At 39.1% G+C, this 25,834-nt stretch overlaps 1 protein-coding gene across 2 annotated transcripts in view; it reads right to left on the reverse strand.

Moving 5' to 3' along the window:
• Positions 1-9,209: 9,209 nt before the first annotated feature.
• ASB5 (ankyrin repeat and SOCS box containing 5) overlaps positions 9,210-25,834 on the reverse strand; it is a 53,276-nt gene continuing 36,651 nt past the window's right edge. Inside the window, exons 1-7 of one of the 2 annotated variants that reach the window (XM_055385831.2) lie at positions 25,303-25,363; positions 19,400-19,479; positions 16,441-16,548; positions 15,573-15,723; positions 15,278-15,412; positions 12,355-12,546; positions 10,587-11,264 (exon numbers count right to left, since the gene is read on the reverse strand). In XM_055385831.2, the coding sequence (XP_055241806.1) occupies positions 11,137-11,264; positions 12,355-12,546; positions 15,278-15,412; positions 15,573-15,723; positions 16,441-16,548; positions 19,400-19,479; positions 25,303-25,363 (855 nt within the window). In that variant the 3' untranslated portion in view covers positions 10,587-11,136. Of the gene's footprint in view, positions 11,265-12,354; positions 12,547-15,277; positions 15,413-15,572; positions 15,724-16,440; positions 16,549-19,399; positions 19,480-25,302; positions 25,364-25,834 lie in introns of those variants that run through there. The other variant, XM_004040659.5, reaches the window with a different exon arrangement.

The following is a 25,834-nucleotide window of genomic DNA, read 5'->3' on the forward strand; positions in this document are numbered from 1 at the left end:
AAAAAAGCATGTTGATCATATAATTTTTCCTATGCAACTCAAGAAGAAAGTTTGTGAGATTTAAAAAAATAATCCTTTTTTTGTTTTGTTTTTTGTTTTTTTTTTTTTTCAGAGAGAATGTGACTCAAAGGGTAAAATTACTGTCTTTCATTTCCCTAGACAGGGACCATTTGGCTGACAATTAAATTGAGTTCTTCCTTACAAGGAGTAATGTTTTACCTTAGCCAATGTGTCATTATGTACATAATGAATATGGTTCTACAGAATAATTTGAAACATAATGATGAGAAGTACTGACTTCACTTTGAGAGAGATACCTCAAAAATTATAAGGTAGTTAGGAAAATATTTCTTATTGTCACACTGGCAGGGAGGTCACAAGCCCCACCAGCTTCTGAATGTCTAAGTCCAACCCAGGCTTGCAGACCTGGTCTCTGAGGTGTGCAAGCTGTGCAGCCTGGGAGGCTCGTTGCCTAGAGGGGGTCCATGCTTGGAACCAGTTATATAGTTGGCCACATTCTTCAGTGATACTGTAAATCCACACTTCCTTTAATACCTGTCTGCACACGGCAAATATGTCCTCAGTTGTTTGCATATCAAAGGAATTAAGTCTGTTCTAATGAAGTCACTGAAAGATTACTCTACATTTGTGGCTCTCAGTGGGGTAAATTTGGCCCCAAGGGACATTTGACAATGTCTAGGGACACCTTGTTTGTCACGACTGGAGGGAGAGGGGACAGGGTGGGGTGCTGACAACTTGGGGGAGGGAGCAGATTGCTGATACCTGGTGGGTGAAGGCCAGGGCCGCTGCTGGACATCCGACAGTGCACTGGACAGTCTCACACAACGAGAAGTATCTGGTTCCAAATGTCCACAATGTGGAGGTTGAGATATTCTGTTTTAGATTAACTCAAACTTGCAAAAGTGTACTGCTGAGTGGGAGATGGGGACTCCAAGGTGAGGATGGGGCTGTGAGCAGATGGTGTGGATTCCTGTGAAGTCTCCAAGGAGAACACAATGAAAGGGAGAGGGCGGCCCTCACATACCTAACGATGGAAGGTGGGGGATGGGCAGGCAACGTTAGAACTGAGCTCCACAGACACTTATCCCACCTCGGGAGGTGGAGAAAGGAGAACAAACAGCATGTGCATTTATGGACAGTGTGAACTGTGATAAGCAAAGGTTGAAATTATACACATAGTTGCAGACCTTATGAATATTTTACTTCCTGCTGTTACTAACCATCACTGCAGCTAGATGACAGAGTTAATGCAAAGCTGGCCCCGCTTATCATGAACAGGTCTTAGGAGTAAGCTACTCTGTTGAACTATAAAGAGTCTCAAAAATATGCTCCCTTCCCTCCTGAGATCTGAAACAATTCTCAGTAAGACAAAAGATCAAAGCAGTTGGGGAAAAAAAAAAAACCCTCAAATCTGTCACGGATGGAGTTGTTATTTGAGAAGGTGCTTATGTCCATGGGCAAGCATCTTCCTAATATTCAACTCCAGGTGTAGAATGAAGCCTCTCCTAGTCACAGGCTTGTGGGACCTGGATGCAGGCAGAATCAGCTGCTGTCAAATACATGGTTATAGAGAAGCAGAACAGAGCATTTGCTCCCTGTGGCAGCTCAGACCAGGTAGGGAGAGGAAGGGGCTATGCACGCTCAGTTCTCCTTCCAGTTAACCAATCCCATTCAGTGGCTCCCTCTCTTGTAGGCTTGGGGACTGCTGCAGGTGGCAGTTATGGAGGATGGGGCTGGGGGAGTGAGGACAGAGCCCTGGAGTAATGTGCTAGTGGGGGTCCCTACACATGGGAGAGTAAAATAGGAACGGGAGAAAGATGCCATCCTGCCCGCCTTGCAGACAGGATCAGTGTGCAGTCAGCTACTGCCTTTGGAGATAGGGGACCCAGCATGATGAAGCTCCTCCTTATTATCATGAGAACAGAGGAGAATGGGGTTGAGGGAGGAGCAACTAGAAGAAGAAGAAATCTTTGCCATATATGGAACTGCTAAGGTGCACTGGCTTCATTTTCAAAACTCCTCTTTAATGGACCAACTGAAGTTAGGGGCCCAAAAGGTGACGAATCATGTCCAGAAGGCTAGCTTCATCCATTTAGGGGAAGGAAGTGACTAAGAATCCAGCCTAAGCACAAGTATGGGAGAGGGAGAGATGGAGTCCCTGCTTCCTTCCACAGTATCCCCCAGCACCTCCATAAAACCCAATTCTTTCTTTTTAAAAGCCTGGTGTGGTTAATTCCATCTTGTATATCGGTAAAGGGAGCTTGGAAAACACTATTTTCTCCAAGTCTTTATTCCCTTTGTTCTATCAGGTATGCTTACGCCATGATAAAGCAAGTTTGAAGGTCTTTCCTGCCGTATGATATACCCTGGGCTACTCCTGCAGGGAAGCAGCCTTGTTCCTCATTCCTCTCATTTCACATATTCTCTCCCTACACTACTCATGTTGAATATTTTTACAGGGTCCTCCCTGTAGAAACCTGTCCTGATATCGAATATCCTGACTGACTACTTCTTCTACTCTGGATCAATAAGGGATCTCTTTTCTGATCCTCTCGATCCTCTCCTGTTTGATGTCAAGTCTTATGCCCACCAAAACCCCCATCCTTTTCTTCCTTGAGTCTTTGGGAATCTTCATTGGTTAGTTCTCTAGCATGCTGTTAGTGTTCTGGCACAAAAACACTAATACCTCTGGTTTTTAGGAACTGGACTGCATCAGTTTTACTTGCCCCCCGTGGGTAGCTCAGATCAGGTAGGGAGAAGAAGGGGCTATGCATGCTCCCTTCTTCCAGTTAACCAATTCCATTCATCCATCCCCTCTGTTGTGAGGTGAGGGGTGCTGCAGGTGGCAGGGATGGAGGACAAGGACTGGGGGAGTGAGGACAGAGCCTGGGGATGCTGTGCTTGAGGAGTTCCCTCCATATGGAAGAAAGTTGCTATCCCACCCACCTTGTGATTGGAACGAATGTGCAGCCAGTCACAGCCCTTCATCAAGCAGCCTGCATGAATCCACTTAGGACAGCAATTCCACTGGATGTTTTCTTCTGTATGTGTAGGGCATTTATATTCTCTAAAGTTCTCTCTTGAGCAATTCCTTTGAGAGGATATCAAAAGTAAAGATCCTGATATATTGGCTTTAAAAAGTTACACTACTGGGCTGGGCATGGTGGCTCACACCGGTAATCCCAGCACTTTGTGAGGCCAAGGTGGGTGGATCACCTAAGAGCAAGAGATCTAGACCAGCCTGGCCAACATGGCAAAACCCCATCTCTTCTAAAAAATACAAAAATTAGCTGTACACCGTGGCAGGCACTTGTAATCCCAGCTACTCAGGAGGCTGAGTCAGGAGAATCACTTGAACCCGGGAGGTGGAGGTTGCAGTGAGCAGAGATTGCACCGTTGCACTCCAGCCTGGGAGACAGATCAAGACCCGGTCTTAAAAAAAAAAAAGTTACATCACTGGCCTGCAAGAGACAGAGATTTTAGAGCTCTGACCTCACCAGATTCAAGCTTTTAATTGCCTTATCTCTGGAGCTATAAAGATAATGAGTGTTGGCAGTAAGAGTTGCTGGGTCACCCTTATTTGCATCAACTGCAGAGGCATAGCTGCCAGCTCCCTTCCTAGGGCACGCGATTCACCTCAGTGCTTACATTCCCCATCAAGATGCACTTTGGCTGCTTGGACTTATGAAATTCCTTTTAAATATTTTAATTAGTTACTGTAAATTGTTCTATATAACCCATAAAAGGAACCTCCATGCCAGAGCTCGTGAAGCAGGTAATGAATCCCAAAATAGTGTTTGCACAATGTTAGCATGTCTTCCCTCTGGGCTATTCCTTTAGATATCCATGAATTTGCCTTTATAGGAGGGACCATGTGGGATTAGCACAGGAGAAAAGCATTAATTTCCTTCCCAAGATAAATATTTCTGTAATAGGTTATATCATGTTTTTATTCCTGCTTTCTCCCATGTTTAGTACAGATATTTTGGACATGCTAAAAATGACCATCTACCCAGGCGTGGTGGCTCACTCTGTTCTTAGACCTGGTTGTCTAGGGTCCAGTCTGACAAGGACAATGACAATAGAGAGATTGAGCCTTTCTGTCTCTGTTGATAATTTTTTGCTGGCTTAAGACCAGTTAAGCAGGTGTATCTTAGCAGATGTATCTCAGTCTTCCACGAGGATAAAATTAGAAGCTTCAAGGTCTCTTGAGGCCTAGGCTTGAAATTAACCCAACATCATGCTACTCCATGTCTTAGTCACAGAAAGAGACAGGACCCATCCAAATGCAAGACATGGGTAACGTGCCCGCTCCTCTTGTTGGGAGGAGAAGGCAAGTGACATTGCAAAAGACTGCACGGGAGGAATTATTGTCAATATGTTGCAAGCGATCTACTCCTGTTTTTCTGTTTCCTTCAGGCCTTAAGGGAATATGATTTGGTTTGATGCCACTCACTGCAACCTCCACCTCCTGAATTCAAGCAGTTCTTCTGCCTCAGCCTCCTGAGTAGCTGGGACTACAGATGCGTGCCACCACGCCTGGCTAATTTTTGTATTTGTACTAGAGATGGGGTTTCACCATGTTGGCCAGGATGGTCTCGATCTCTTGACCTCGTGATCTGCCCGCCTCGGCTTCTCAAAGTGCTGGGATTACAAGCATAAGCCACCATGCCTGGCCAATTACTTGTATATTTTAGTTATCTCTTTTTGTTTCATCCAGTAGAAACTCGCTGATATTCTTTATCATAATTGGAGGGAATTGGGTGTTATCTGAATGAAGTGCCAAAGAGTTCATGTTTAGTGCTCATCTCTTCGGATATCCTGCCAGCTCTGAAAGTTCCATGATTCTCCATGATTCTGAAAGTTCTGTGAGCCTCCTACTTCTGCTGCTGTGGCAATTGGCCTCAGGTTGGGCTGCTTCAGACGGGTGGAGGGTCAGGCAGGTGAACAAGGAAAGTCTTTGAAAAATCTGTCCTTAGAGACAGCAGTTCCACTTTCTATGCCTTTGGCATACATCTGTGGCTCTCTGGGTCTCTTTCTTTCTCATGCCTCCACAATCTTATTGTTATGGCATTTCCATTTCATATCATTTGTTATGTCTCATATCTCTCTGGTAAGTGCTTTATGGGATATTTAATTTTTCACCACTTTACATCAGAGCACCTCCTTGTCCCAGCTTGTCTTTCAAACCCCTGCCACACACCACAAGCCACCTGCCTGCCTGTCGTCTGCTCTTGGGGGAGATGCCCAAGCATCTATGAAGCGGATGGTACATGATTCACATTGCACGTGCTGGACTTGGCAGTGGCCGTAGGTGTGACAGATTTTTAAGACATATTTTGTTCAGTAAAGATGAGTAACTTTTGGGTGGATTTCTTTTTATTAGTGTGTTTGAGAAAGCCGGTCTTGTCTGATTGTAGAATTTGGGTTGCATTCTAACCCTAAGTCCCAGATTCCACCCATTGTGGAAGGGATTGTCATCTAACATTGCCCAGTGGAGGGGGATTGAGGGAGAGCTCAGTGGTAACTGTCCCAAAGGACCTGGATCCGGGTTCCTAACTCCACAGATGTCTCCACTCCAAATAATAGAGCCACTCTCTTTACCCACGAAGACTTAACTTCAATCTTTGCAGTAGGGAGACTGATCAAGGAAGCCAAAGCCGCTGAATTAGTTTAACATCTCCTTTCTCTTGTTCCCACTCTAGGAGAAAGGGTGCTATCTTTCCGCATACAATCACACACATCCCTTGTGGGCAGAGAAGAAAAGAACTTTTGTGTTTCAAGCTAATTGAAGAAGCATGTGATGGCCTTTAAGGGGAAGGAAATGTAGATGAATCTTTGACTGATGAGGAGGGAGTTGTGAACATGACACAGTTCCACCTACAGTAAACTCACAGCCTACGCAGGAGGCAGACAAGCAAATAAAAATTTGTTCTATAGTACTAGGGATGTGATTAGAAGAGGCCTGCACAGGGTCCCAAAGAGAATAGATGGATATGCAACCCAGACTGGGGGATGGTGAGGAAGGTTTGGCTGGGAGGAGGGTGAGGAAGGTTTCTTGGAAGAGTGATTTTTTAGCTAATTGTTGGTGGTAATGCAGCAGTTCTTAAGACAGACCATGGAGAAGGATGTGTTCCAGGCAGAGGGAACAGCATTTGCAGTGGCAAGGAGGGAAAATGAGCTCTGGGAGGATCCAGTCTGTGTTTTGACTTTCACATTAGGAACTTTCCTTCTTTCTTTCTTTCTTCCTTTCTTCCCTTACCTTCCCTTTCTTTCTTTCTCTTCTTTCTTTTTCTTCTTTCTCTCCTGCTTCTTTCCTTTCTCTTTCATTTCTTTCTTCTTTCTTTCCTCTTTCTTTTCTTTCTCTCTTATTTATTTATTCATTCGTTCTTTCTTCTTTCTTGTTCTTTCTTTCCTTCTATTTGAGACAGGGTCTTACGCTGGAGTGCAGTGATGTGGTCGTAGCTCACTGCAGCCTCAACTCCTGGGCTCAAGTGATCCTCCTGCCTCATTCCTCCTGTGTAGCTGGGACTACAGGTGCACACCACGCCCAGCAGGAGCTTTCTTAAATCAGTGCAAAAGCCCTCTGTGATCTGTCACCTAATCACTGCCCCATATCACCCGCCTAACTCTCCTGACACACTGGAGTCTCCCACAGGACGAGAGCATATGCATGCTCCCACCAGAAATTGGATTTCACAGACATCTTCTGGAATTTAGATGTCATTCCAGGAAGAAATGGCACAGGGGTTGGGGGGGTGTGGGGGGGGGGGGGTGGGCAGAGCTTTGAATTGACTGAAAAGTTTACTTGAAGAGACTGGGAAAACACTGAATTGACTGAGTTTATCCAGGAATTTCCTGATTTCACTTGGTGAAAAGGAAGCTTGGAGTAAAAATTAAATTCTGTTCAGAATAATGAAACAAACTTTTTTGCAAACCTGAACATGTAATTATAAAATTTGTACATGCAATATGTTTTTCATAAACCAAAAAACAATTTTTAAAATGTATTTGAACTCCCTCACCCTTATTAAAAGACTCAATGAGATTGAACACAGAACTGAAAATGGGAAGGAAACCTATCATTTAAAAAATGTGAAAACTGGCTGGATGCGGTGGCTCACGCCTGCCATCCCAGCATTTTGGGAGGCCAAGGCAGGTGGATTACTTGAGGTCAGGAGTCCAAGACCAGCCTGGCCAACATAGTGAAACCCTGTCTCTACAAAACATACAAAAAGTAGCCAAGTGTGGTGACACACACCTGTAATCCCAGCTACTCAGGAGGTTGAGGCAGGACAATCGCTTGAACCCAAGAGGCAGAGGTTGCAGTGAGCTGAAATTTGAGACTCCTCTGTCTCAAAAAAAAAAAAAAAAAAAAAGAGAAAACTGAGACCCGTTGTGGGAAGTCAGGGACCCCAAATGGAGGGACTGACTGGAGCCGCATCAGAGGAACATAAATTGTGAAGATTTCGTGGACATTTATCAGTTCCCAAATAATACTTTTATAATTTATTTTGCCTGTCTTTAATCTCTTAATCCTGTTATCTTCATAAGCTGAGGGTGTACGTCACCTCAGGACCACTGTGATAATTGTGTTAACTGTACAAATTAATTGTAAAACATGTGTTTGAACAAAATGAGATCAGTATCCCTTGAAAAAGAACAGAATAACAACGATTTTTAGGGAACAAGGGAAGACAACTATAAGGTCTGACTGCCTGCGGGGTCGGGCAAAAAGAGCCATATTTTTCTTCTTGCAGAGAGCCTATAAACAGATGAGCAAGTAGGGAAGATATCGCTAAATTATTTTCCTAGCAAGGAGTATTAATATTAATACCCTCGGAAAGGAATGCATTCCTGGGGGGAGGTCTATAAATGGCCGCTCTGGGAATGTCTGTCTTCTGCAGTTGAGATAAGGACTGAAATACACCCTGGTCTCCTGCAGTACCCTCAAGCTTACTAGGGTGGGGGAAAACCTCCGCCGTGGTAAATTTGTGGTCAGACTGGTTCTCTGCTCTCGAACTCTGTTTTCTGTTGTTTAAGATGTTTATCATGACAATATGTGCACCACTGAACACAGACCCTAATCAGTAGTTCTGCTTTTGCCCTTTGCCTTGTGATCTTTGTTAGACCTTTATCAGTAGTTCTCCTTTTTGCCCTTTGAAACATGTGATCTACTCCTTGTTCTTACACGCCCTCCCCTCTTGAAACCCTTAATAAAAACTTGCTGATCTGAGACTCTGGCGAGCATCACAGTCCTACCAATATGTGATGTCACCCCTGGAGGCCCAGCTGTAAAATTCCTCTCTTTGTAGTGTCTCTCTTTATTCCTCAGCTGGCCGATACTTATGGAAAATAGAAAGAACCTACATTGAAATATTGGGGCAGATTCCCCCAATAGAGACCTACACAGCTGAAATGAAATGATTTGCTTAAGGTCATGGGGCAGATGAAGAGCTAGTAATGCACTGAATTTTCTTAATAAATTTTCTTCCATCAATCTTGAAACTGTGAGAAAGTTCAGTTAGGTTTTTAAGAGAAAGGGCTAACCTTAAAATAAAGTAAATTCTAAATGATAATAAGAATAATAGAGAAACTGAAGTAAAAAAGTGGGAATAATCCAAGGGAAAGGATAATTTTTAAGTTATTTTGTAGCTGGATCACTAGTCAGTTGAGCTCAGTGCTATGATGGAACAAAGAAAACCTTCTACTCTGAAGAGGCCTTTCTTTTCTACTACATATCTATTTACTTTCTCAGAAACACCAAATATATGCTGTGGTTATTAAAACAATAGAATTTAATTACTTTTTTAATCCAAAAAAAATGTTTCAACAGTGTCTATCTACAGTTATTGTTTTACTAAATTTCTTAAATCTTATGTCACATAGTAACTATTTTGTTTCTTTTACTTTGTGAAATTTTGTCCTTGAACTTTAATGTGTGTGTATACATATATGTATATTATATGTATTAAATATCACATATATTATATGTATTATATGTCACATATATATAAAATATGTCTTGGATTAGAAGGTCTTTGAGGTATCTATTTTTTATTCTGTGCTACTCTATCTTAATGCTCATGATTCAGTGATTTGGAAACTGGTGGTGAAAAAAATTAGTGCAACTGAGTCACTCCATGACCTTTCATTATAAAATAAAATAATGAGACAAACACAAAGTGTTTTATTCCAATGAATAATAATCACACTTTAATATAATAACAAACATACAATAAATTAAAGTTAGAACACTACTTTGATAAGACAATCATACTCAAGCTAAGATACAAGGTACAGACATACTGAAATTGTAAAGTGACCATTTTAATGTTTGATATTTACTTCTCTTATTGGCACAAGACTAACAAGATAGATGGGTTGTATTACTCTTAAAATCTAAGACTTCTCCTCTAGCTCAGGGAAAATACTGGTGGAAACCTGTTTTACCCAAAAGCAGCTTTAATATCTGTTTAACCAGGTTATTCTATAATAAGAACTCCATTTTAATGCACGTTATCCATTACAAATGTGTGAAATATTCTATAAAACACATATTTAAAGGTCCCTATCCTCATATAAAACATTGTTTAGTGAATATGCTACAGCTTTATTTCTATGTTTGAAAATCTCAACAAACGTTTTAAATCACAACTGATTTTTTTCTTTCTGCCAAAATGCAAGCTTAGTGATCTGGGGGTCACATACAATCATAATTTATTTTCCCATAGTCTGGAAGTTAGCCAAGAAGTCAGAAGAAAATAAGCCCTGGGTTGTTGAAAATAATGGTCAAAATATTTACTTTATCAAAATTTAATAAATCTATAAAACTCACCCAAAGTTGCTTTTGTTTTACAAAGAGTTGTATGTTGATTATCTTATTTCTAAAATCATAATAGGCCCTGAATTACAAAACAGGCATAAAATTTTATTAAGTTTTTTATTGCACTCAAGTATAGTTAAAGCTGAAAATAAACATAGTATTTACCCTTGCAGAGGACTAGCTTAGTAATATCTTCTTTTATACAATACTCTCTTGCTATTACTTGCAAATACAGTATACTCTAAGCCCTTGTTTTGTGTAAAAAGAATTAGAAACAGTGCGATTAAGTTCTCTATATACATTTTTTAAGGTCTCCAATGTGTTAAGTGGCACCCACTCTTTAAAAACTCCACAATTTGAGTTTTTAATCTTCCATTTTTTTATATCCTTGGACTGATTTGATGATCTCCGGAATATGATCCAGGGCCTGTTCGTTAATTAGATATATAGTTCATTTTCTTAAGTCCAAGTATCACTAGCTATTGACAATTTCTGAAATGGAAGAAGGCTGGAGTAATACCCATATAACCGCCTTGATAAGAGATCATCAGGGGCTACTCCTGAGAAGGAGGCAGTCTTAACATAGCCTTAGAAGGTGTGTAGTGTTCTAAATATCTCAGGGTGAGAGGGCAGTATTGACCTTTCATCCTATCACTTTTCTGTAACAAGTCCATGTACTATGGAGAAGAGAAGTGACTTGTGAGTCCTTTGCCAGGGGTAAGCGGGGGGGGGGGGGGGGGGCAATTTATCTTTATGAAGTGGTCATTCTAATGACCAGTGGACATTCAACATAGTGGATTTCCTGAATGAGCATCATCTTGGTTTCAGAAAGCATATTAGTTGCTCTTTGCTAAGCCATATTCATATTTTATGTCAATATCAATAACAAGTTAGCCAATTACAATAGCCAAAATTAAAAAGTTAACCCATTAGTTGAAGAACATAGACCTTTTTAAATATAATATGAATAACTTTACTAGGAGCTTTATTTCTTTCCAATCCAAAAGAAAACATAAGATAGTGACTTTATTATTTTTTCCTGAATAAACAAGAGGGTATACTGAAATAACAAAAAATAGATATTATAAATATGCTATAATCCAAAGACAGCATAAATGATAAAACAATAGTACTAATACACTTAAAATGAAAATTGATATTTTACTGCTTCCCTGGGTGATCTCACACTCACTTTTATCCTATCTTTAGCATATTTTTATATGAACTATTCCTTAAGCAAAAGAAATAGAAATTTTGATTTTCAAGGTATTTAGAATTACTTTACTGTTTTATCGATACTGTAAGAAATTCTTCAGTAACGTTGGCAGCTGGAGTTGTGGGATAAGGTGCAATCTTGGTTTTCCTATGTAGCTTCGGATACAGAGTCGGCAAAGTTGGTAAAGAGAGCTTGGGGTAGCTACAAGAAGACATGAATCTATTTGTTAATTAAAATAGAAATGAATTTTTTATGTTGTAAGGTACATAACATAAAACCATAAAAACTACAATGCTTTGTAGTAAACCTAGGATAGCATGACCACTATACTAGGGAAATTTATGTAAGCAGTTATATTGCTTTTATTTATAAGATCTTATTATAATTGAGATATATTCCATATACATTCCTTAAAACATTATAATCCTCAGGCTTAGGAAATAATTGTTGAATTTAAAGCCTCAGAAACAAAGTCTGCTTTTTGAAGGAGATATAAATCAAAAGTCCTGAGAAGTATTATGCACTAAAAGGGGAAATTTTAAAATTAAGTTTAATATTTACCCTAAAATAAATATTATAGTCCCTGGACTAGGATTAAGAAATCCTATTTTAGAACAAAAGTCTCAAATGTAAAAATATTTACTAATTTTATTTCTATAATATGTTATAGAAGGTTCATGTCCTTATAAAATGGGGCATGCTCCAAATATAAATCAGCAGATATTATACCAGAAGTGCATATAATGCATTACTGAAACTAATTGAATATATTTAACCAAAAATATATGAGAGTTTAGGTAAGATGAAAGAGAAAATTAAAATTATCATTTTTTTTCTTTTTTTTAGACGGAGTCTCACTCTGTTGCCAGGTTGGAGTGCAGTGGTGTAATCCTGGCTCACTGCAACCTCCGCCTCCCGGGTTCAAGTGATTCTCCTTCCTCAGCCTCCTGAGTAGCTGAGATTACAGGCACGCACCACCATGCCCAGCTAATTTTTGTGTTTTTAGTAGAGACAGGGTTTCACCATGTTGGCCAAGATGGCCTTGATCTTTTGACCTTGTGATCCACCCGCCTTGGCCTCCCAAAGTGCTGGGATTACAGGTGTGAGCTGCCACACTCGGCCAATATCTTCTTTATAGATAAAACCTAAGTTAAAAATCATCTACTTTCACAAATAATATTCCACATTTTATGCCATTGTTACTTTCCATGCCAACAAAAACTCTCTCACTTTCATCTATTTTAGGCAAATATATTTTGTTTTTGTAAGTTTCCACATGTATTTTTCTTACCTTCATGTTGAAGCAATATTCTTTCCACCATACTGCTAGACATAGCTACATCTACAGGTCGCAGAAGCTCTGTATTTTTGGCATTGATATCTGCTCCAAATTCTAGCAGTAAGTTTACAATTTCTGTGCTGGATTGTTGAGCAGCAGCATGTAATGGAGTATCCCAATATTTGCCTTTCTGTACATCAGCACCTACATGTAATAAGGAGTGAAGATAAATATAAATAAAAATTATTAAATAAGCCAGCTGCCTCAGTGGGGATAGAAAAGGAAAGGCAATAGAGGAAGGTTACTAAGGGGACTTCAACTCTATTTGTTATGAGTTATTTCTTTATATATATACAGTATCTACATACACATATATGCCTCATATGTACATATACATATATATAAACTGGGCACATCTGAATAGCAGAGGGTACATACATTTGTTACGTGACTCTCTGATACTTTTCTGTATGCTTGAACTATCATAATAAAATTCTTTTTAACTTTTAAATGATTCCAAAAGTAACCATATTAACTACTATTATAAAGAGTGCACAATTAAGTTCACTCATTTTTATTTTCATTATGGTTGATAGCTTTTAGAATTATTCAGGTGCTTATTTCTATTATTCTTTTCATTTATTTAAGGCAATGAAGCTCTTTGGTTTTCTTGGGAAACTCATGAATATGTGAGCTATTTAGGTAAAATGTATATAGATTTTCCTGCCATTTCTCACTTATGTAGTTTAAGTCAGTAAGTATATAAAGATATTGAGCCTTTTAAATCAAAAGTCACATTGATGATATCTGCATGAAAGGAAAGCTTTTAAAAATGCTTATCTTAAAATAAGCCTACATGCTAAATTACCTATTGCATACTTACTTTATCCCAGTGCAAAGCCTGGCACATGCTGGTCATTCAATGCATTTGCAATAAATAAATGCTGTTTAGCACTGTTAAAAATAACCATCCCATTTTCTGGTACATAAACGGTTACAATACCAGAAATGTCTACCAATAAAAATGCATAAGTTCTTTTCAACTCTGTTTTCTGATACTATCTTTAAAACTAATGATGTCTTTATGAAGCAGTACAGTTTAAGTGTCCCTTTATGGCCCTTCTGCTCCTTTCAAATTTCAATAAATGTAATCATTTTCAATATTTTTAAAACAAATATAAAATGTTTCATGAAAAAATTATATTCCATAACAAAATTTCCATAAAGAAAGCATAAACTTTGTTGGTTATGTCAATTTTATGGAAGAAAAGGGTCTGAAAATAACAATCAATCAACAATTACTAACAGTACTTTATATATATATTTGTATGATATATAAATATATATGTATGATATATAAATATAAGTATAAATATAAATATAAATATATATATATATATATATATAGGCTGGAGTACAGTGGCATGATCTTGGCTCACTGTTACCTCCACCTCCCGGGTTCAAGTTGCCTCAGCCTCTCGAGTAGCTGGGACTACAGGCACCTGCCACCATGCCTAGCTAATTTTTGTATTTTTAGTAGAGACAGGGTTTCACTATGTTGGCCAGGCTGGTCTCAAACTCCTGACCTCAAGTGATCCACTTGCCTAGGCCTTCCAAAGTTCTGGGATTACAGGCCCATATATTTTAAAACCCAGTATAAAATGTTTGGTGGAAAGAATAATATTTCTAGCAAAGGAATGAAAGGTTCTAAAGCAGGGGTGTCCAATCGTTTGGTTTCCCTTGGCCACACTGGAAGAAGAAGAATTGTCTTGGGCCACACATATAATACACTAACACTAATGATAGCTGATGAGCTAAAAAAAAAAAAACTTATAATATTTTAAGAAAGTTTATGAATTTTGATTGGGCTGCATTCAAAGCCATCCTGGGCCTCATGGGGCCCACAAGCCGCAGGTTGGACAAGCTTGCTAGAAAGCATAAACTCTATTGATCATACAAAATTCATGGGAGGGAGAACATAGCCAAAAAATAACAATCTGTCAATGACTATTAACAGAACTCACGTCTAAGACTGAGTAGGTGTAATGAGAATGAAATAGTAGATGTAGACCCTGTTTGCAGGAAGTTTCTCAGCTAGCTAAGATAATGTGAGTAGTGCATAAAAGGGCTACTAAAAATAAAGGTCAGCATTTATCAGGGATCAAATGATTCTCATAAACAACAAATAGCATAGAACTCCATTTACTCATTTTATTTATATTCTAAACATCTATCAGATGACAGGATGAGAGAGAGGAATGATGCTAGAGAAAAGAGGGATGGGAAAAAAAGGTATGATCCAAATCGTACGGGGACTCTGAGTCCTATGGTAAGTGGGACCACTATGGTCTCAGTGGGTTAGGAATGTTTTTCGGGGGACTAAAGCTGAATTTACTTGAAACAAACCTTGAGGAATTGATTTGTTTCAAGTAAGTGGAAAAGGGCAGTAAGTCTTTTCAAGTAAGCAGGACAGAAAGTACAAAGTCTAGAAAAGGGCATGAGTTTTTAAGGTTAGCAGAAGACGAGGTTGTCCAAGCAGTTACTATCCTGAAAATTTCTTTTGATGGATTTGTTCCAAGACATATACATACTTGGCAACATCATATTCAATCTTGAGGATCCTAATTTTATGACCTAAAAGTAGAGCTTTCAGAATCCATTACATACCCAAATGTCTGCTAATGCAGTGCATGCAAAATATAGAGATTATGTATCTATCTGTGAGCTAGGAAGCCGACTTATCAAGAATGAGGTTCTTTTTTATTGCTTATCAAGAATGAGGTTCTTTTTTATTGGTTCTCTATTCATGTGTGAAAATGCTTAAAATAAGAACATTTTTTAGCAATGAGATCTAATTTTTAAAGATGCTCATTTAGAGAAATAAATAACTGCTTGTGTGTATGGACAGAATGGAAGATGTTTTAAAGGAAAATACCAGCATAAAGAAGCTTCCAGATGCAATGGAATTGCTGTGACATACAAGCTACATAGAGAGGAGTTCCCAAATGAGGAATTTCTTGGTCAACATCTATGCCCCAGGATATCAGGATGTCAAGACATTCATGGTGACCTGCCAACACAAAGTAGAGGAGTTTAACTTAATGCCCATCCACCCCACACACCTCACCCCAGGCTTCCCTTGTGGTGTCATTCATTGAAAGATCAACAGAGCACTGCAGGTTGCTAAAGAAACTTTCTCCCCTTGTCACTTAATCCCAGAACTAAGTTACCTTTACTGGCGGCCTCATGCGTTGGGGATGGAAGACATGACTCCAGCTGGGCTTTGGCACCATACTCCAGAAGCAGCTCTGCACAGCTTGGACTGCCTTGGGAGCATGCGTTGAATAACGGAGTCACGCCATCTATCGTGATTGCATTTACCTAAACCAAACCAAAATATCCAAAAATAAGATTCATAAAGTCATACATGAGTAACCGACTTAGTTAGGCATTGTCAAAAGGTATGTGATTTGCTAACAGAAATACGTAGGAAAATGTGCACAGTAAATATGACAAAGTATACTTTGCTCTTATGCATTAACAAGAAAAGCTGTAAAACAGACAGAAATATGATATGGCAGATAATTCATTGGAATGGGCATAAAACTAGCGGAAATCATGAAAAAATGCATGCTCAAATGGCAAATAAGATCTAATTCAATGATTAGATACTTTTCAGTAAGAGTAAAAATGAAGAAAAAAGTGTAATGATGATGAAGTTGTAATGAAGCCACATTGCTAGTTTAAAGTGGTAAAATTGGTAATTCTATTTCTGAGACTTTATTTAAGGAAAATCATCCAAAAGATGGGCAAACGTTATAGACCTAAAGATGTTCATCGATTGCTATTTACAGTCATGAAAGCAGGAAATAACCTACAGAATAGTCTATATTATGATGCAGCATGCTACCCATTTATGCAATGATTGGAAATCATTTTTAGAGTGCAATAAGAAGACTAAGGAATTCAAGAGCTTTATTTTTATTCTGCTATTTTTGAAAACTACCGAGAATGAAGGAAAGAAAAGTAAAATGAGAACTCTGTTGGATTCTCTCCGTCAGTAGATGTTAAATGATTAATGTTTTGAAAGGTACTTACATTAGCTCCTGCTTCCAGCAGAGTTCTGGCACATGCCACGTGATCTCCAAGGCAGGCTTCGTGCAATGGGGTGACATGGTCTAAGGTTACTGCATTTACATTATAACCCTAAATGTGGCATAATTTTGAAAGGTGAGCAAAGAGTTATATACTTAAAAAATCATCTATATGGATGTCACTAGAGAGTGATATATTTTAGAGATCAAAGTATCTCAGGCAAACGAGTTTCCAGTTTAGCAGGTAGGCCAGTTCAAATGCCATAGGGTCAATCCGTTGTCCAGACTCCTTAGCCCTATTATTGTGGCACCCTCATGTCTGGACCCAATAATGCCTTAAGTATTTGGTTCAATAGATTCTGGCACATTTTCTTTAAATGTTGCTTTCTTAATATTTTTTTGTCCTTATTTTGTACTTTGTTCTGTAGAACTAAACACTCGTTTTGTAGAACTAAAGACTTGCTGTTTTGTTTTTGTTTTTGTTTTGAGATGGAGCCTCACTCTGTCACCCAAGCTGGAGTGCAGTGGCGCAATCTCGGCTCACTGCAAGCTCCGCCTCCCGGGTTCACGCCATTCTCCTGCCTCAGCCTCCCGAGTAGCTGGGACTACAGGCGCCCACCACAAGGCCGGGCTAATTTTTTTGTATTTTTAGTAGACACGGGGCTGCACTGTGTTAGCCAGGATGGTCTTCATCTCCTGACCTCGTGATCCACCCACCTCGGCCTCCCAAAGTGCTGGAATTACAGGTGTGAGCCACCGCGCCCAGCCAACTTGTTTTGATTGAGGCTATAAAATTATAGGTCAGCCAAGAATGGGAGAAAAATACTCTAAACTATAGTAAACAGTTTTGTGAACTTTTGTCCCTAAATAGGTATGATGAAGTTGTGTGCTAGTGGTTAAGAACTCTGACTATAAAATCAATTAGACTTGGGTTTGAAGCGTGGCTCCATCATGAATAGTTTTAATTTGGACAAATACCTTAACCTCTAAATTTGAAGATTATCATGACAATTAAACGAGATCATGCATGTAAAGCAATTATCATTATAACGCCCAGCATATGAAGACATTATTTTATTGTAATTATTCAATCAAAACTAAGTAAACACTTTTTCACTGTATTCCAATCAAACTCAAAATATCACACTAAAATAATTAAATACTATTAGGATGTGAGATTGTTTGCCTTCTTGATATCTTTGGTATTTCATTGTCTATTGACAATCATACTAAGCACTGTAACAGGAAGAACCTCAAAGCCAAATCTTCATAACATATTACAGATCACCAAAATCTGTAACACCAATATAGACATGAAGAATTTTTAAATGAAGTCAAGAAAACATAATCCTTTCAAAGATTTCGAGTTGGCTAGCCAGCAGTCAGACCTGGGAAGCTAATCCTACACTGCCACACGCTAGAGGGACCGGATGTCAGAAGCACCTGAGAAGGCCAAGACTCCCTTTCACATCGGGCTCTGGGGACAGCCTCTCATGATTCTTGGCTGAACTGTCAGTGGATTAGAGACACACACTGAAAAATGTCCTAAGACTGCTCTTCTTCAAAGAACCGCATGGCCCTTTCTGAGGAATTACCCTTTAGAAATTGTTGACCCTTTTTTAGTGTTTATTTTCCTCCCATCAAGTGATGAACAAAACAAAACAGTCACATGGTTATCACAGAACTGGAAGGCCCTAAGGAAGTGTCTCACTCTACAGATGAGAAAAGGAGGCTCAGGTAGATTGTGATTCTGTGATTCACCTCAAGTGCCAGCCTAGGATCCAGGTCTTGAGACACAGGCAATGCTTTTTAAATTGGGCAACACGACCTTTCCTTTCTTTGTAGCCATCTGAGAATGTTCTTTCCCCTTGAGACTGGGAAACACTAGAGCATGACTTCCAGATCTGGATGTGCATTTGATTTTTTTTTTTTTTTTTTTTTTTTTTTTTTTTGAGACGGAGTCTCACTTGCTATGTCGCCTAGGCTGGAGTGCAATGGCGTGAACTTGGCTCACGGCAACCTCTGCCTCCCAGGTTCAATTGATTCTCCTGCCTCAGCCTCCCAAGTAGCTGGGACTACAGGTGCAAGCCACCATGCCCGGATCATTTTTGTAGTTTTAGTAGAGATGGGGTTTCACCACATTGGCCAGGCTGGTCTCGAACTCCTGACCTCAGGTGATCCACATGCCTCCGCCTCCCAAAATGTTGGAATTACAGGCCTGAGCCACTGTGCCCAGCTAATTTTTTTTAAATTTGTAGTAGAGATGGAGTTTCACCATGTTGGCCAGGCTGGTCTCGAACTCCTGACCTTAGGTGATCCACCTGCCTCCGCCTCCCAAAGTGCTGGAATCACAGGCGTGAGCCATTGTGCCAGCCTAGCTGTGCATTTGAATTACATCAGAAGCTTTAAAAAAAAATACCCAAGCCAGAGTGTTTTCTGTTTCAATAAGGATTTGTGTTTTTTATTTTTCCTCTGGTGAGTCTGATGAACAGGCAAGTATAGAAATGATTGTCCTGTAGCTTTGTTAGGCAATTGCCCATAGCATATTACAGATCACCGTAATGTTAAAAAAGATTGCTTTGGCATCCGAACTGATGACTTCTTTTTGGATATGTTATTATTGAACTAAGTCTGTAATTAGCTGCACATATTGTGCAGAGTTAAGCATACTTAGAAAGCTCAATCAATAACACATAAATCCAAACATTACTTCTTTAAATGTCTATCGATGAACAAATATGCTGTCTGAGAAATCTGAAATACTAAGACATACAATTATATCAAAATATTTATAAAAGAAGTTTCAAAGATAAGTGAGAAACTATTGACTTCTCTGGCATGAGTTAAAATAAAAGGGCAGAAGTAAAATGTAAGTGGTTTTATTATATTTGGATTGATTGGTTTTTACCATGTTCTGTGCACATGGAAAGGGGGTATATTTTAAACTATATGTAATATGTTACCTGTGATAATAATGTTCTCAGAGCAAGAAGGCGACCTTGACTTGCTGCTTCATGTAGTGGTGATCGATCTGCCCAGGAACCTGTCAAAAAAGAAAAAAAGAAAGAAAAGAAAACAAAAATCCAAGAGTCAAAGTGAATCCCAGTAGACACAATCAATACCAAGACCACATAAATTATTCACACTCAGTGTTCAACAGGGTGACCCAGATACTTACACTGTACATTAGGAAATTTGACTCTTATTGCAGGAACCAGATAGGCAGTTCCCAACATGAGCCATGATGCATGCTCTGGATTTGACCCACCCCAGACTTACTGTGCCTTTTAAAATTTTTTTATTTTATTTAATAGATGGAGTCTCACCCTGTTGCCCAGGCTGGAGTGCAGTGGCATGATCTCAGCTCAGTACAACCTCTGTCTCCCACGTCAAGAGATTATCCCGCCTCAGTCTCTGGAGTAGCAGGGACTACAGGCGCACACCACCACGCCCGGATCATTGTTGTATTTTTAGTAGAGACAGGGTTTCACCATGTTGGCCAGGCTGGTCTTGAAGTCCTGACCTCAAGTGATCCACCTGCCTCGGTCTCCCAAAGTGCTGGGATTACAGGCGTGAGCCACCGTCCCCAGCTTACTATGCCTTTTGAATTATCTGCACTCACTATTACCCCTAGTGACTCACTAGCAACATTTTTCTTCCAACCATTACCTTGTTGCTGCATTTATTTTGGAGATTAAGTATAGTTTAAGAAGATGCATATAGGTGCCACGTTGACAAGCGGTGGATTAGTGATGGTAAATTTCAGGTGTCAACCTGACTGAATTAAAGAACACCTAGAGAACGGGTAAAGCATTGCTTGTGAGTGTGTCTGTGAGGGTGTTTCCAGAGGAGATTGTCTTGTGAGTAGGTGGCTGAGTAGAGAGAGCTGCTTGCAGTATGGATGGGCACCATCATATGGCTGGGGGCCTGGAGAGAACAAAAAACCCTCTCCTGGTGTTGGAACACTCTCCTCGAGTTGGGACACTCTCCTCCTCCTGCCCTTGGACATCAGAACTCCAGGCTTTCTCTGACCTTGAGACTCTAGGACTTCAGTGGCCCCCTGGATTCTCAGGCCTTTGACCTCTGACTGAGAATTATATTGGCTTTCCTGGTTCTGAGGCTTTTGTACTTGGACTGAGCCACGCTACCACATCCCAGGGTCTCCAGCTTGCAGACAGCTTGTTGAGGGACTTCTCAGCCTCCATAGTCCTGTGAGCCAATTCCCCTAATAAATCTCCTCTCATATAGCTATGTCTTTCTCTGTCTATGTGTCTAGGTATTTATCTATCTATCAGCTATTGGTTCTGTCTCTCTGGAGAACCCTGACTAATACACCTGACAGAGAAATAGAGAATTAAGGTCACCAGATCAGCCACAAAAAAGTTCTGTTTCATGGTTTTTCACATTGAACCCCTCCTCTCAATTTTGTTTTGTCCCTTTAGCAGGAATAGCAGCTTGAATGCCCACCTCGCCACACTCCCAGCTCCTTCTGCTATTTCCTGTGGTCTCCCCACCCCAGCTTGCCTGGGCTCTGCGGTGTAGGGGCTGCAACATGTTGCCATGGAGGGCAAGTAGCTGAGCCCCGCGTCTGAAGTGAAGCATGAGCCCTGCTTCTGCACCCAAGCTCTCCTGAATGACTCTCAACAGTGTCCTAGTGCTTAAGCATTCTATTGCCTGTTGCTATAAAACGGGTATCACCATTGTGATAAGGAAAGACTTCCAAGACAGCTAGTTATCTCCCCTGCAGTAAAATCACTCTGCATAAACCAAAAGGCAAAACAAAGAAGACAATGAGTGGTCATGGCAGTCAGGGCTAGGAGCATCAGCTCTGGAGTTAGACCATGTGACTCTCTAAATCATTACATTTCATCTAGATTTCATTTCCTCTAGTTGAGGATGGAAATAATAATTGTATATACCTCGAGGAGATATGAGAAACTAAATCAGATAGTATACATTGTGCTTAGACTAGTGTACGCACATAGTAAACACCATTCAACATTACCTGCTGTTACCATTACTTGTAAGTCAACAGAGAGAAGAGAGACTCTGCCTGCTTTCCCTTAGGATTTGTATTTCTGAGAAAATTCTGTAATATTACCAGATACAAAGGGATTGATGACTGGTAAATGACTTCTGCCCTCTGCACCAGGCTGGAGTAACAACAATCTTAACATTGAGAAAAACCAACTTATTTAATGATAACCTGATTGCCTAAATAAAAGCAGAGAACGCTTACACAGTCCTCACCATATGCCAGGTCCTGCCCTGGTTGCTGGGCATAAATATACTTGTTTTATCCTCACCCTGATCCTTTGAGGTTGGCGCTATTATTATCTCTGTTTTCCAGGTGAGGAAACTGAGACATGCAGAAGTTAAATAACTTGCCTAAGGTCACACAGCTAGAAAGGGGTGGACGTAAAATTCAAACTGCAGCCTCCTACCTGCAGTGACAACACTTTTCACTTGTTGAGAGATAGCAATCCTATCTCTCAATACACACACACTCTCTCTCATGCACAGAGTATGTGAAACATTTTAGCCAATGGTAACAGCATACATCTCTCTGGGACATTTTGTTCCTGTCATTGATTTCATTACTATATTTTTCCTTCTAACACCCCCTCCAAAATAAAACCCTTCAGTCTAAAGAGAAGTTTTATTTCATTTTATTCTTAGCAAAAGTAGGCTGTTGCTTGACAAGATAAAGTTTACTGCAACAAGATACTATAGCAATAGTGCAGGAATGTTGTAATCCATGCTAAATTGTAAGTAAACAAATTAGGGAGGCAAAGGCTAACTATGATTCTAAGTTTTAGCAAGATCTTTTTAATTTAGTGGGATGAAAATTAAAAGTACTTTTCTCATATTGGGTTCTGTTTCTTAGAAAGGGAATTTCTATTGTCTACACAGTCTTTATTAATCATCTCTTACTATTTTAAAATATAGTCTGTTTCATTCTGATTCCATTTCAGCAAATTTCTTCTGCTCCCTGATTTCAAGAGAAAAAAAGACAATGATAATTAAGTCTTATCACATATTTATAAGAAGAAAAGCAATTCCTTGAATACGTCCCCAAAATGATAGAACTCCCAGCCAGCCTCTTGCATGGGTGTTTATCTTGAATTACAGAATAACGATAATTGAGGTTTACAATTAAAGACATTACAACTCCCAAAAGAAGACTAATGTATACTTTCTCTCTCAATAACAGATATAAGTTTCCATCTAGTGTTATTTCTTGCTTATCTAGAAAAATTAGTAAGCCAGACACATAATTCTTTTGAGTCTTCATTTGCAACAAGTTACTGTGATTAGCTTTTATGTATTACTTCTTTCCACTGTGTGACAGTTCTATTATATATTCAAGGCAGAATTGCAATAATGCACACCAACAAATATTTTTTGGTAGGACAAAAATTGGTGGCAAGGTCATAACTTATAGGGAATTGGAACATTGTGTTATCATTAGGTAATATGCAAACGTTACCATCATAAATAATGTTCTTTTGGGGAAAGCATTTTGCCAGTTCCAGCTTCTAAGATGTAATCTGATGCTTTAAAAATCACAGGCATCTGTTTGTATGATCATTAAACAACAGGATTGCAGAATGATATTTTGCAGAACTTCAGAACACATATCAATTTTTGGTGAATACTTAAATATTTAAGAAAATATGAAAATTATAATACTAACTTTGCAAACAGATTGCATATGTGAAGCCACTTTGTTCAGTTCAATCAGCAAAGCAATAATAAATTAATAAAAATTTTACTAATCAATGCCTAAATATGTTTAAATTTAAATAACCACTTATAATATTTATAATGATCAGTTTCCCTCTTGTATAATAGTATATTTCATTATCCTTAATTTATCTCTTAAACAGAGGTGCTGAATTATATGATGCCGACCCATTATCCCTGCCTATTTTTCCATTGTCACTAGTTAACAGGACAATTAACCAGATGTTGTTGGGAATGGTAAAGGCCTAGAGACGTGGCCTTTGGGATTCATTCTGGACTCATTCCTTTCTAGTATACTATGATGACCTTTAAGGGGAAGTAAAGCTAACAATATTTGTAGCTGAAGGGTACTTGATATTCCTTCCAGCCAGCTCTTATCCCTTGCATACTAATGTGTTTGTTCATCAAAATGATTGTATTAGTCTTCTGAACAATTTCAGCATTACTTGCTAGGGTTGAGAGAGAGAGAGAAGGACAGGATTATTTAGAAAGCAGGCCACATAAGGGACAAAATAAAGAAACATAAGTATCCAAATCCCATCCCCCTGTTTCCCCCCAGGCTGTCGCTTAGCTTTCTGTCTCCACTGCCATTTTCTTTATCATCCAAACTTAAGTCCATCAAGATGGGGACAGGAAAAAAAAAACTGAAGCCAGATATTACGTATGTGCACTTGCTATTATTTCTATTAATAGGACCTCCTTTGGCATGAAAAAGTTTAATGTCATTGTCATTCTCAGAAACGAGTTTTGAATGTTGGATGAGGGAACCCTTGGCCCATCTTGCAGGAACAAGGCACATGCTATCATTTCATGAACTGAGCTCTGCTCGCCTGCAAAGGGCCTTGCAATCTCTCACTATTCCTTGAAGAAGGGGGTGGGAGTGGAGAGCAGAAGGAGGAGAAGAAAATAGAGAGCAGGAGGAAGTGAGAAATGGGATCAGGTGTAGGAAAAAAGCTGAGGGGCTGGGCAGGCCTGGATTGGCACCCCAGCTTAGGACAGTGGCCTTTATAAAGTCATCTAACCTCCCTAAGGTTTTGTTTCCTCATCAAATGAGAAAAGCACAATCCATGAAGCAGGATTGAGGGAGGATTAGAAACGAGAATGTTAAGTGCCTGCTCTCTAAATGCACAATAAATAATAACTAGCATTATTGGCTAAACATAAGCTGGTAAATGGGGGAGATTTTAAGATGAGTTTTAGGGAACAATCTTTTCCCCCAAGATAGGGAAACTAAAGTAATAAACAACATCATTTATTGACTAAAATATTTTTGTGTGCTGTCACCTTAATTAAATGACATAAAACAATTGAGTGATTTATAAATATATATAAGCCAGCAACCAACAACTGCTGTTATATTTTTTCTTTCTGAAATAAGAAATGAAGCTATATCAATCTATTAAAGAAGTAATTTCTAGAACATGTATACCACTCAATGAAAAAGAATCTTTTTATTTGTTTTGAACTCTGTATTTATTTCCCTGTTATTTATTTTCTTGTAATCCCTTAGAAGAATTTATGTAATTAATCTAATAACATATGAGAATCAAAGGATACTACAATGTATATCACATTCCAATTTCTGTATGAACTAAGTTTTCACACCTTGTTCTTCCCCTTCAAAATCCGAAATTTAGCAACTACGTATTTCTATTCAAACATATTTAATATTAAATATCTTATCTTTCAATATCAATATGCTTTATATCAGAGAGATTTATGAGCCATCTCAAGACCAAACAAGATATAAATATCTTTATGTACAACTACTTAGTAATTTTATAATTGCGTTAGACTTTCATTGAGTGTCTAAGATAAAAGCAATGCAACCCTTACTTTAAAAAATGTGTAATTTAACTCTTTAGGATAAATTATTCAGTGTGAAATTGTTTTACAAAGTGTCTGGAACTTTCACCATGCTAATCAAATTCCTAGTTATTCTCTCTCTGTAGCTACACAGGAGGTGGCTCTGCCTATATTTAGAAGCAACTCTTGTTCCCAGACATCTGGTATATAATTTACAGGGAGAGAGCCTGCCCTGTTTTGTAAACACCACATTGCTAGAGAAAAACACTCACATTTTTATATCTATGCGATTTTGTAAGGTTTGATACCATACCTAAATCACCATCTCCCCACGGCACTTCACACCAGCCACTGTCGAGGTAAATCCGACTCATAATTTTTTTTTTTTTATCAGCAAGAAAAGAAAAAATCACTTGTCATTTGCCAGTTCTGTTCGGCCATTTTAAGGAGCTCCAAGCTCCTTGTAATATGACTGTCGGCCTCCAAAAAGAAAAACAGCTTTTGAAAAGGTGATTTATTTCGAAAATTGCTTTTTCTTATTGATCACTCCTCTTTATTTGAGAAACTGCTGGTCCTAACTTATTTTTTCTCCTTACAGTATGTACCCTGAATTGAAATAAAAGCACTACAATTAGACCTCTGTCCATGGCCATGGAAAAACCATATTATTGTTATAAATGTCTTTGTGGCCGGGGGTGGGTGGCTTATGCCTGTAATCCCAGCTGCTCTGGAGGCTGAGGCTGAAGGATCATTTGAGCCCAGGAGTTTGAGATCAGCCTGGGCAACATAGTGAGAACTTGTCTCTGAAAAAAAAAAAAAAAAATGTAAATTAAAAAAAATTATCT

The sequence above is a fragment of the Gorilla gorilla genome, chromosome 3 (assembly GCF_029281585.2).
Source record: "Gorilla gorilla gorilla isolate KB3781 chromosome 3, NHGRI_mGorGor1-v2.1_pri, whole genome shotgun sequence".
NCBI lineage: Eukaryota > Metazoa > Chordata > Mammalia > Primates > Hominidae > Gorilla > Gorilla gorilla.